We start from the raw sequence: 12136 nt of genomic DNA, 5'->3' as shown, positions 1-12136 counted from the left end.
ATGATATACCTGGAAGACATAGACACTGTGGAATGGTTAAATCTAGCTAATTAACAAATGCACTACCCTAGTTATCATTTTTGTGGTGGAACACTTAATACCCACTCTCCTAGCATTTTTCAAGACAATGTATCATCATTACCTATAGTCACCATGCTGTACCATAGATCTCTTAAACTTACTCCTCTTAACTGTAAATATCTTTTCTTTCACCAACATGTCCTCAACCTCTTCTCCCCCGTAACTACTCCAGCCTCTGGTAATCACTACAAAGTATATTTTTAAGAAAGATTTTAAAATGTGTGTATTCTATTAATTCAGATTGATCTATTTTTTTAAAATACATTTTTCTTTTATGGCCCTCAAATTTTTTTATAAATTCTGATGCATTTTCTCTCACTTCAAAATGTATTTGAAAGGCTTGCCTTATTATTTTAATGGAAAGCTCTGTAAATTTATTAAAGAAATACTGAATCCTAATGAATGAAGAAAATGGAAAATTATTTCCTGATTAAAGAATAAAGACACCATTTGCTATGGTCTGAATGTTTGTATCCCCATGTTGAAACCCAAACCCCACTGTAGTGGTATTAAGAGGTAGGCTCTTTGGGAAGTAATTAGGTCATGAGGGCTCTGCCATATAGTGCCTTGAAAGAAGAGGCTTGAGGGAGCCTGTTTCCTTGTTAAGCCACATGAGGACACATGGAAGAAGAGAGTGAGCCCTCACCAGACACTGACTCTGCTAGCACCTTGACCTGGGACTTCCCAGCATCCAGAACTGTAAACAATAAATTTATGCTATTTATAAATTACTCAGTCTAAGGTATTTTGTTATGGAAGGCTGCATGGATTAAGACACCATTATGCCCTGTTAGAATCACCACATCTCCATATTTTTATCTAAATACCCTTCCAAGAATGGTACAAGGAAAAAGAGTATTTGACTATTGATTGGAAAAAACCCAAGTTTTCATCATTTCCATCTATTCTACTATTCCGAGGGTCAATTTTCTTTTATAAAATAAGGAGAATAATAACTATCCCACAGGAATGTTGTAAGGACATAAAAATTTATATGACAGTACTTTGAAATGGAAAAACCTAATAGGCTTATACAAAACTGATTGATATTTCTATTACTAATACACTGTTATATAGTCTCTTTCCAAAAAATCTGTCCCCAGCCCAAAGCCAGCTCATTGGAATTTCATATGGCTATCTCTATTTTAAGGGGCCAGATGAAGTGCTTAAAAATACAGGGTATAGGGTAAATATCTTAGGTATCTCAGAAGTTCTCTTCTGAGTATAAAAAGCTATGAATTTGGGTGCACATCTGTGGTTCCAGCCATTTGGGAGGCTGAGGGAGGAGGATCACTTGAGTCCATGAATTCAAGGCCAGCCTGGGCAACATAGAGAGATTCTATTTAAAAAAAACAAAACTATGAAATATCCTTTATTTAGAGTCTTGAATGCCTAGGTATTGATAAATCTATGCAAGTGGAAGACTGAGAGACTCACAGTTATCTCTGAGAATTCATGGAGATCTTCAATATTAGAAAATGGTATTAGTTTCTATATTAATTAAAAAGAGGAAATTAGATAAGCATAGGTACTGTACAACATATCTGGAAAGAGCTGAATTTGAATTAGCAATGTTACCACACTAGCAAATATGTGGAATGTACCAACATCAGAATAATAAGCAAGATGAGACCTGTAACCTCATTCTAATACATCAGACATAGGGTCGGATACTGTATTTTATAAACACTGTGGAGGAACCTAACTAGGATCCAAAAGAGCTACTGGAATTGTTAATGACAAGGAGAGTTACACAACCAGTTCTATTTGAGATCTACTTTGTGAAGCCCAATGAAAATAGGAGCCTAAAGGAAATTATGAATAAAAGATATGTGATCTTATAATTCAATGGAAAAATGGGATAAAAATGTAAAAGACCTACTTTGAATTATTTAAGAAATCAAAGTGAATTACTATTCCATAGTATTCAATCTTTTCTCCATCCACAACTAATGTTCCTTAGCACTTTTCCTTAACTCAAACCTGGATCTTCCCTGAAGACTTCTAGAGCAGGAACTGTCCTTGTTCTATAGCCACATGAAGGTAGATTTAGCATCCTTTCTACTCTGTAAGCTGTTTCTGGACTATCACTCTTCCATTCAGGTGCCATCATCCTATGTGACTTTATTGTCTATATTAAGGACACATTAAATACCCTGGCCTCTTAATTATGTAAACACCTCATCTCGGAGATCTTCACCTCAAGTCTAGCCACCACCACATGGCCACATCCTGCTTTCTAACTATGTTACCTATGAAATTGTAGACTCAAATAACTCTTTCTCTGATCCCAGTCTATTCTATTTCTATCACTCAGATATTCTAGTGTTATCAGTTATTTGACTTTATTGAAAAATCCAATATACCCTGTTCCCTCCATGTTTTTCCGATCTATTTGCCATCTCCTACCTGTCAGGATAGGTTAGTGGAATGCACACTTAAAACATTTTTGGTTAGAGTCTTGGCTTCACTACTTATTAGCTGTGACCTTGGGCAAGTTATTCAACCTCTCTGTGCTTCAGTTTCCACATTCATTCATTCAGTATATATTTTTTGAGTGCCTTCTCTGTGCCAGATGTTGTTCTAGGTGCTGGGGACTTGGCAGTGAACGAGAAAAAAATCCCCATAGCTTACATTCTAGTAAGGGAAAAAAACAGCGCCATGGGGTTATTATGAAGTTTAAATGAAATACAAAGCATAAAAGTGTTTAGACTAGTGCATAATTCTATATAGCAAACCCATCAGCTATTATTACATTTCCTTATCCAATTTAGATTCTCTGATGCTCTTCTCAGCAATCCCTCAGCCCTCAGGGGAGAAGGGCAGGGCCTGAGGTAGCTAACGATTACCTCCTACCCAATCACTGTGTGCCATTAAAACATTATTACATTCTATGCGTGTTGTGTCCTAAAAGGGTTGCATATCACTGCTATTACCAGTTTTTACAATTCCCTTGCCCTACCCCTTCTGCCACTGTACATCCATGGTGAAACACCATTCAATCCACTTATCTTTTTTTGTGTTCCACTCGAATGCTACAAAAGCAAGACACAGAAATTCAAAGATCTGAACCACTATACCCTTGAGGTCATTAAAGTCAAATGATCCATCATCATTACCAGAAAACCCCTTTTATATTTCTCACTCTAGTTTCCATTTTCTACAAGTAGTATACTTCAAACCTTTTTTCTTCTTGTCTCAAACTTTTGACTCCTTCAGAACTCAATTTAGATGTCTCTTCCTCTGAGAAGCTACCCCCAAACCCCCAAATCTATGTTAGTTGCCCTTTTCATGGTTTCCCATACAGCCTTTACTCATAGTATATCACATTATGTTATTGCCTACATACCTATCTGTATCTCCACTAATTATAAGCCCTAAAAAGACAGAGGCCATATCCTCTCTGTAAGAGACTACAGAACCTCCTTCCTAGGTGTTTAGATGTTTCCCTATCTTTCAATTGGTGAGAAAGAATTCACTTACCATCTAAAACCTAAAATATATGTAACAACTGAAGATCAAAAGATTAATGAAAATGTTTTTGGAATGCTAGAACACAAGAAACACTTGGACATATTCCACTCTTACAGGTATTAGCATATCATTCTAAGATTAAGAAGTTGTTCATTTTAGCTTAAAAGTAAAATATGGAATAACAGTTTAACAACTAAAACATATAAGTTATCATACACTCACTACAGGTCAATTATTCCTAATCCTATCTGAAATTCAAAATGCTCCAAAATCTGAAACTTTTAGAGTGCTGACATGATGCTCAAAGGAAATACTCTTTGGAGCATTTCAGATTTCTGGATTTGGGATGCTTAACCAGTAAGTGTACTGCAAATATTCCAAAATCTGAAAAAATCCAAAATCCAAAACACTTATTGTCCCAAATATTTCAAATAAGGGATATACAACCTGTACAAAGTTAAAATAAATCCAGTCTTCATTTGCTTATATTTCCCCTTTGCTGACATAAAAAAACACACAGATTAGATATATATAAAGTATATATGAAACAAAATTTATCATACCTCTACATCTGAAGCACTTCGGGGCTGAGCTTGGCATAGCATATTTAATAACTGCAAAATTAATTCTTCAACGTACTGAAGAGCATCATCATTAGACTCAAGAGTAGGATGAACTTGTCCCTGAACCTATAAACAAAAAAGCAAAGTAATTAAAATGTGTGTTTCAGCTAATTAAACAAACAAACAAACAAAAATAACATTTTCAAAAATGTGGATGTGAACTCAAGAATGTGGTCTGGACTGCAAATACAGACTTGAATGTTACTGACCCAGAAGTCAGGAGTTCTCAACTTTTATTCCCAATCACATGTACCACACATGCTTGTAACATGCTCCTGGAGATTCTGTTTACCTAACTGTATAATTCCAATATATTTTTTACACCATTACAATGAGATGCAGAAATGGGGAAAGGGAGGGAGAGGCTCAGGTGGTGATCAAAGATGCAGTTTATATGGTTTTTGCCAGCAACCAGGTAGAACATTTATTCAATACTCTGCTTGGGCAAAATTGAACTCCTAGCCGGGCGCAGAGGCTCATGCCTGTAATCCCAGCACTCCGGGAGGCTGAGGCAGGTGGATTGTTTGAGCTCAGGAGTTTGAGACCAGCCTGAGCAAGAGTGAGACCCCGTCTCTACTAAAAATAGAAAGAAATGATTTGGACAGTTAAAAAATATATATATATAGAAAAAAATTAGTCAGGCATGGTGGCGCATGCCTGTAGTCCCAGCTACTCGGGAGGCTGAGACAGTAGGATCGCTTGAGCCCAGGAGTTTGAGGTTGCTGTGAGCCAGGCTGATGCCACAGCACTCTGGCCCGGGCAACAGAGTGAGACTCTGTCTCAAAAAAAAAACCAAAAAAACAAAAAAAAAACCATTGAACTCCTATGGCTCCCTAACCCTTGTTTAATACTTCTCATTCCTACTAAATGATAAAATCCAAGAGGGACATGTCTCATCAAGTTCACCAATGTATCTCTGGCATCTAGCATTGTGCAGGGCACACACAGTACAAGCTTGATAAATATTTGTGAACACAAAGTCACCCTGTATATCAAAGGACATAAAATAGGACTTTGATAATCTGTGACTTTGTCTATACTCTGGGAAGATTGATGCCCTAACAATCTTTACCTTCTTTTTCCTCGATCATTTCTCTAGAGGCACTTCAGGACACTGGCTTTGTGAAGCTTACATTTTAATAACCAGCATGAGAGTCTACTTGCATGTCTTTGTCACTCGCCATAGGTCTAAACTGTTCCTCACTAAATAAATGGCAAGAAAATCAGTTCCAGGAGATAAATAATACATGTTTCAAAACATGTTCAACTCTCCAAAGGGTGGTAGAGTGTTTATTAGATGAAACTAATGCTCACTGGCCCAGAGCATTCAGTGTGGTCTGTCCTACTCTGCCTCATTAGCTGAGAGGATATGATAGTCTCAGTGAATGGGGAAATTTTTATAAACAGTGTGCTATATAATAAATTTTTAAAAATGTGTTAATGGTATATATATGTATGTATACATACATAGGCATTCACATACTTTTTAAAGTCAAATATTTTAGAGGTAAATATTAATATCATTGTAATAATTCAGAACCACATGAGTATGAAGTTTACTATAATTATTATTTTTTTAAATATGGAACGCTTCACGAATTTGCATGTCATCCTTGTGTAGGGGTCATGCTAATCTTCTCTGTATCGTTCCAATTTTAGTATATGTGCTGCCGAAGCGAGCACAATATAATTATTTTTTAACAATTTAATTTTAGAGGTGAAGAAACTGAGCTCCAAAAGGATTTGCCCAAGCATTTTTGATCATATTCGGTATAGGAATTACCAACCTGATAATTTATCTATCTGTTTATAAATATCTCCACCCTAATAGATGACTGAATGGTTGTAAAGTTAAGATAATGGTGAGTCTGGACTAGAACCCAGACTTCGTAATTCGGAGTTCGGTGCTCTCCATTCAACACACCATCACACTCTGACTAATGTGTGTAGGTATCAAACTGCATAAACTTACTCCCCTTCAACCCTGAGCATGATTGAACCACTCTATTAAAAAAAACAAAACAAAACTGGAACTTGACAGAAGTTTTAATTTTGCACATTTAGCTGCCTGCCCCCAATGGCTTAAACCGTCTTCTCAGATACCTTTATCTTAATGGCTGACATCTTCATTTTGCAGTGAATCCTAACACCACACGGTAGGCTATTTCTCTCTGGTTCTCAGAGAAATTCATTTTTGAAACTCTTCTTCCTTAATATTAGCAACACAATTTTATTCTATTCCTTATCTGATTTCCTTACTCCTTTTCCATGTCCCTGTAGAGTTCCATATGTTCTTCTTCCCCTTCTACCTTTGCTCCTTTCTTCTGTACTTTCTCCGGAGTAATCTCATTTACTTCATTTTGACCAATCACCCGTATGGATAACCCAAATCTGTCCCTGGCCCTGATTTCCCTCCTGAGTTTTAGAACCATACTTCAAGTTACGTGCTAGATATTTCCACCTATTCTACCAACACCTCAAATTTAACGTGAAAAAAAAAAGGAACTTATATAAGTTAAACAAGAAAAACTGTATCTCACACATAGAAGATACTTAATATTTTCCAAATAAATACATATATTTTAGAAAATAACAGTACAGACAGCCCCTTTCTAGACTAAGATGTAGTCCTGGGAAATGTAACCATACATGGGGGTTACATTCCAGTCCTAGGCCCCAGCATCACATAAACTAATAGGTACAAATTTACAAAACCACAGACTTTTAGGATTAAAGAGACTTTAGAGGTCATTTAACTCAGCACCTCTATGCAGATGAGAAAAAAGAGATACCCACAATTCTGTCACTAACTAGTAATACTGTAAATATTTAACCTAGGTCTCCTGTTGTCTAAGCCCGAGTTCTTTCCACTAAACCTTTGGCTGTCAAACCTGGAAGAATCTGGGGAGTATTCTAGTAGGACCATGAATGTAGGGAGTAGGTGCTCATGGACCATATCTATTTATAAAGCGGGTTTCTATATAAAACTTGGCTTGAAGTATATTACCATACTTTGATAAACATTGCCTGTCATAAATGGAAATACAGTCCTATAAACCTTTATAATTTTAAAATGTAAAATGATCATTGATTACACAAGATTCCAATGTTTATAAATTACATAACATTATAAATGTACTAAAAATCTGACATAAAACTAAAATGTTAAAGATAATATTAAAATGAAAATACTTAATCAACTATAATTCTAATTATCTTTTAAAAATATCAAAGCCCTTTCAAGAAGTGGTTTAGCTATCCCAAAACATGTTTTAGAAAGCGTAAAGTGTTATTTAAAAAAAAAAAGTTCATTGTTTTTCAAAGAAACCCATATAAACATTATGATTCTTCACTAACATAACCCCATCTCCAGCTGCTCTTCAATTTACACATTACGCTGAAGCAATCTAAACTATTTGTAGTTTGCTAAAATATGGCATGTTATTTCACTCACTGTTCTCCATGCCTGTCATTCATTCTCTTTCCCTTTTATCTGCCTACTTGACTTTCAAAATCCAGATTTTACCTCATTTGGGAAGACTTACTTGTTTCTCATCTTTTTCAAAGGCAAAATTAATCTCATTCATTTAACTGATTTATTGAATCTGTTAAATACCAGACCTTCTGTTAGGTGCTGGATGGATATACAGAGATCAACCAGACATCGTCCCTGCTCCTATGGGCCTTACACTCTGCTCTTTACTAGGTACCACATTTTTATTACTGAGTTTATCATACTGAATTATAATTACATGTTACCTTTTCTATTTCCTCCATTGGACAGTGAAGTTCCAATTGGGTAAGGCCTTGTTTATCTATTTATGGAATCATTTTCTCCTTGTGTTTCACTCCAAACCCCTGACATTCAGGGAATACTCAGAGCCTCTGTGTTGTAGAGGTGGGAGACATAAAATATTTCTTTCTTGGAATTAAAATTAAAAAGGGTGGAGAGTCTATTTGGTTGTTTGGTTTATTTCAGGAGCATAATCCCTTAAAGCAGAAACCATTTAAGATACAAAGGCAGTTAGAACTAAAATAGATGTTCATTATATAGAATCAAATAAATTGTATACAGCCACAGCAGTGAAAATGCAGTGGTTAAAAACAATAACAACTTAACACTGCTTATAATTATAAAACATGTAATTAAGTTTGGTACTCTGTATGATCAGTAGAATTTTAGAAATTCAAATTCAAACAGTTTTATTTATTGATGGTTACTAATATCCAATAAGACCTATTAAGTAAGTAAATCAAAGAATTAGTTTGCTTGGACAGAACATAATGCACGATGCCAACTGCACTTCTCTGTTTCTGGACATTAGCCATTATCACATCTTAAAATCTGTCAAATTATGATTACAAAATTCTTCTATACAAGAGACCAATAAATTGTTTTACTTCCTTAAAAACAAAAACTTCAAAACCGCCGACTAAAAAACACATGCAATGGTTCATGCTTAAAGGGCAAGCAGAGTACCAATTCCTAAAAATACACAGGCTGTTCTTTATTCTTTCAAGGAAAATGCTGTTAAGATATTTCTTTAAGGAGCAGACAGAAGTATTACATTTCATATACAGATAGAATAAAAACACTTCTATGAGATAGTGTTACAGCTAAAGTGCTCTATGCCATCTAAATGGTACTTAGAGACATTTCATAGATCAAACGATCCAAATGTTCAAGTCTGTACAGAATAGGTTACCCTGCCCAATCTTATGACGGCCTTCAGAAGCCATCCACAGCTGGTATTTACTGAAGTGTGTGTGTGTTTATGAGCAATTATAACAAGTACTTAGAATTAGGTTTAAACTAAATGTGGGTTTTCCCTTTCACAAACATTACATTTTATACTTATGCTTATTGACAGAAAACTTCATATACTTCTTTAAATGCAATTAAAGTAACTTAAGTACAATAAATGCAAATCCTTCACTAAATAATTAATGATAGTCTGAATAAGAATTTTATATGACAATGACATTAATTCTTCTTTTAAGGTATAATCATCATACACAATTAAAGATGACACCTTTTAAATTTTAAACCGTCCTTAAGACTACTTGATTCTATCTTGACAGTTCATTATGTCTCCAGTAATTTCTAGCAGACTCTGAAGCAACTTTGTCAACTATTATTGCTAGATTTTGTGAATCTGAAAAAGCAAAGGTATCAGGTCAATATCAATTCCTAGTTGTTTGAAACATGAGTCCTCCAAGTGTATTTAGGAGCCCCTTGGGTAAACTGCCAGAAAACACTATGTTGAATTCTGATGAATCTTTAATAGTCTTTTCTAGCTAATAGCTCTCTGAAGAACTGGAAAGGCTTCTAGATTGTATTCCGTCATGCACTGAGCCCAGATCTGCTACTTTTATTTATGTATATAACAGGAGAATTTGAAATAAAACTAGTACTCACAAAACCTGTACCATAGCAAATAATAAAGATTTGAATTATTAAATCTCTTTCTCAGTGTTACAATAGTTTAGTCAATGTTTGATGTTTTAGGTGCATATTTCTCCTCACTCTGAGGTTGGTTTAAAAACTCAAGGCAAAAATCCTTCATAAATTTAAAAACATAAAAATCAAACAAATTGGAGAACTTACATTTTTCCCATAAATAAAACTAAAAATATTTCTCATTTTCACGATGCCTATTAAATAGCCTTTAGGCCCATGTAACAATCTCTTTTTTTCCTGAGATCCTATTACTTGCTGGGGACATAAAGATGAATGAAGACATGGCACCTGCCCTCAAAGAGCTCAGCTTACAAAGGAGCTAGACATGTAGACAATCACTACAACACAGTGTGATGAGGGCTAAAATGGGGTTATGGTTAAGGTACAATGGTGACTAAAAAAGTGATCCTTTTTTGTGTGGGTGTATGTGGTAACAGAATTCTTCACAAAAAAGTCAAACTTAAACTGGGGCATAAAGGATAAGGTGTGATAGACAGCAAATAAGGATTACTAAAAGAGCTAGCACGCTGATTTACAATTCATAAACAGCATCTGACTACGTTTTTGAGTTGATTAAAAACATTTATTGAACCCTCTCCATGAAGAATACTCTCTAGGTTTTACATAAAGGATATAGAAAATGATACCTATTAAGAGTTAACAGTAAAGCTGAGGAAATGAAATATAAACACAACTATATAAGCTTAAACCTTGGAAAGAGAGCTGGCAGTGACATTGTAGCCTAAATTCCCACTTGAGGAGGATGTCTTACAAAAATAGCTTGAAAAAACAATGCATCACATCAAAAAGCTGAAAAGGCTGAGAAAATGAAGAGTACTAAAAATAATCATAGTGTTGACTAATTAAGCATGGCTGCCTGGTTTCTTTGGCCATCAGTAGCTTGTTATATACTATTAGCCTTTTATCATATTTTCAATACAAGCATGGGCCAGTGAGTATTATAGTTAAACTCTTGTCTGGTATAAATATGTTGAAGAAATACTTTCCCAAAACTAAGCACCCACAAGCATCCTACTTCTTTTTTAATTTTTTGTGGAGACGGGGTCTCGCTATGTTGCCCAAGATGGTCTTGAACTCCTGGCCTCAAGCAATCTTCCTGCCTCAGCCTCCCAATGCACTGGGATTACAGGTGTGAGCCACCATGCTCAGCCTTGAGAAGCATCCTATTTCTAATGTTAATGTTTGCTCTAGGAAGAAAAGCTAACTTGCCTGGATTTGATTAATATCATGAACTGTTCTATTTATTTCATTTTATTATTTATACCTAAAATGTAATATAAATAAAACTTTAAATAAGGACTTAAGACCTGCCAGTTTTATTGCAGGGAAAGTTAGGTACTTTACAAAACCTGTTAAAAATCTAAATTCATATGAGAGAAAACTATGCCTCCATCTGCAGGAGAAACCAAATAAACACTACTATATAAACATTAGAGTTATGAGTACAGGCCAATTAGCCTGATACAATGTTTGGTGGCTGTTCTTCCCTCCACCTCCCTAAATTTCTTCTTTCACTCAACAAGTATTTGCTGATCATCACATATGCTAAGCAATATAATAGGCATTTGGGGAAAGCAGAATAAGACAAAGTTTCAGTCCTCACAGAACTTAACATTCTTTGCTCTCTGTTAGCTTTGTATTATTTATTGTCTTTCCCCTCCTTTTCCTCTATATTTCTGGCAAAGAAAAACTGAATCTATGTTAATGAAAGAATAATGAGGAAGGGAAAGAAAAAAAAAAAAACCCAGAGGTATGTTAAGGCAATAATCAAATTTTACTTTAAATTTACTAGAGAATAGGTTGAAATCTAGCGAGGTCTGAAGCTCAACAAAGAGGTTAAGGCCAAGGACGTGGATTTGGGATTCATACAGTCACTCATACGTAACAGTGGAAACAGCAGAGGTGGATAAAATCTCCCCGTCCAGGGTAGACAGAGGAGCAATGAAGGGCAGAATGGAATCTTGGGCAGCACCTGCCTCCAAGCAGCAAGCAGGTGGTGAGGCAAAAGAGAATTAGGAAAGGGTGGTGAGGGTAATACTCTAAAGAAGTCAAAGGAGAGGTACAAAAACCAGTGTCCAGAAGCTTAAAATGCTGCAAAACTCAATCAGAATATTTTTAAAAGACCAATTAATGAGGCAATTAGCACATAATTGGTGGCCCTTGTGAGAGGAATATGAATAGAGTAGCTGGAGCAGAAGCCAAATTGAAGGCAGTTGAGGAGTAAATGGGAGGAGACAGAGAGAAAGAGAGGGATTCTGAATGCAGACTGTTCTTGGAAAAAGGTATCCTCATACCTTAAATGCTTACTCAAACTTTTTGAAAAGTAATCTGGCAACCAGTATTAAAATGAAAAATAAATATACCCTATGGTCCAGAAAACCCACTTTCGGAATTTAGCCTATAAAAATAAAAGAATATACATACAAAGATTTTATTGCACCATTGATCATATGGCATAAAACTAGGAATAAACTAA

General features: G+C 35.4%; 1 protein-coding gene and 1 non-coding gene across 3 annotated transcripts in view; both read right to left on the bottom strand.

Moving 5' to 3' along the window:
- Positions 1-12136, bottom strand: part of SOS1 (SOS Ras/Rac guanine nucleotide exchange factor 1) — a 127208-nt gene that overhangs the window by 77264 nt on the left and 37808 nt on the right. For both annotated transcript variants that reach the window (XM_069494408.1, XM_069494409.1), the window contains exon 2: positions 4119-4244. In XM_069494408.1, the coding sequence (XP_069350509.1) occupies positions 4119-4244 (126 nt within the window). The remainder of the gene's footprint in view (positions 1-4118; positions 4245-12136) is intronic.
- On the bottom strand, positions 5755-5861 carry LOC138400362 (U6 spliceosomal RNA). Its single transcript, XR_011236259.1, has one exon. It is a non-coding gene; the product is annotated as a U6 spliceosomal RNA (small nuclear RNA).

The sequence above is a fragment of the Eulemur rufifrons genome, chromosome 19, assembly GCF_041146395.1.
Source record: "Eulemur rufifrons isolate Redbay chromosome 19, OSU_ERuf_1, whole genome shotgun sequence".
Taxonomy (NCBI): Eukaryota; Metazoa; Chordata; class Mammalia; order Primates; family Lemuridae; genus Eulemur; species Eulemur rufifrons.
This window is presented reverse-complemented; position numbering and strand designations above follow the sequence as displayed.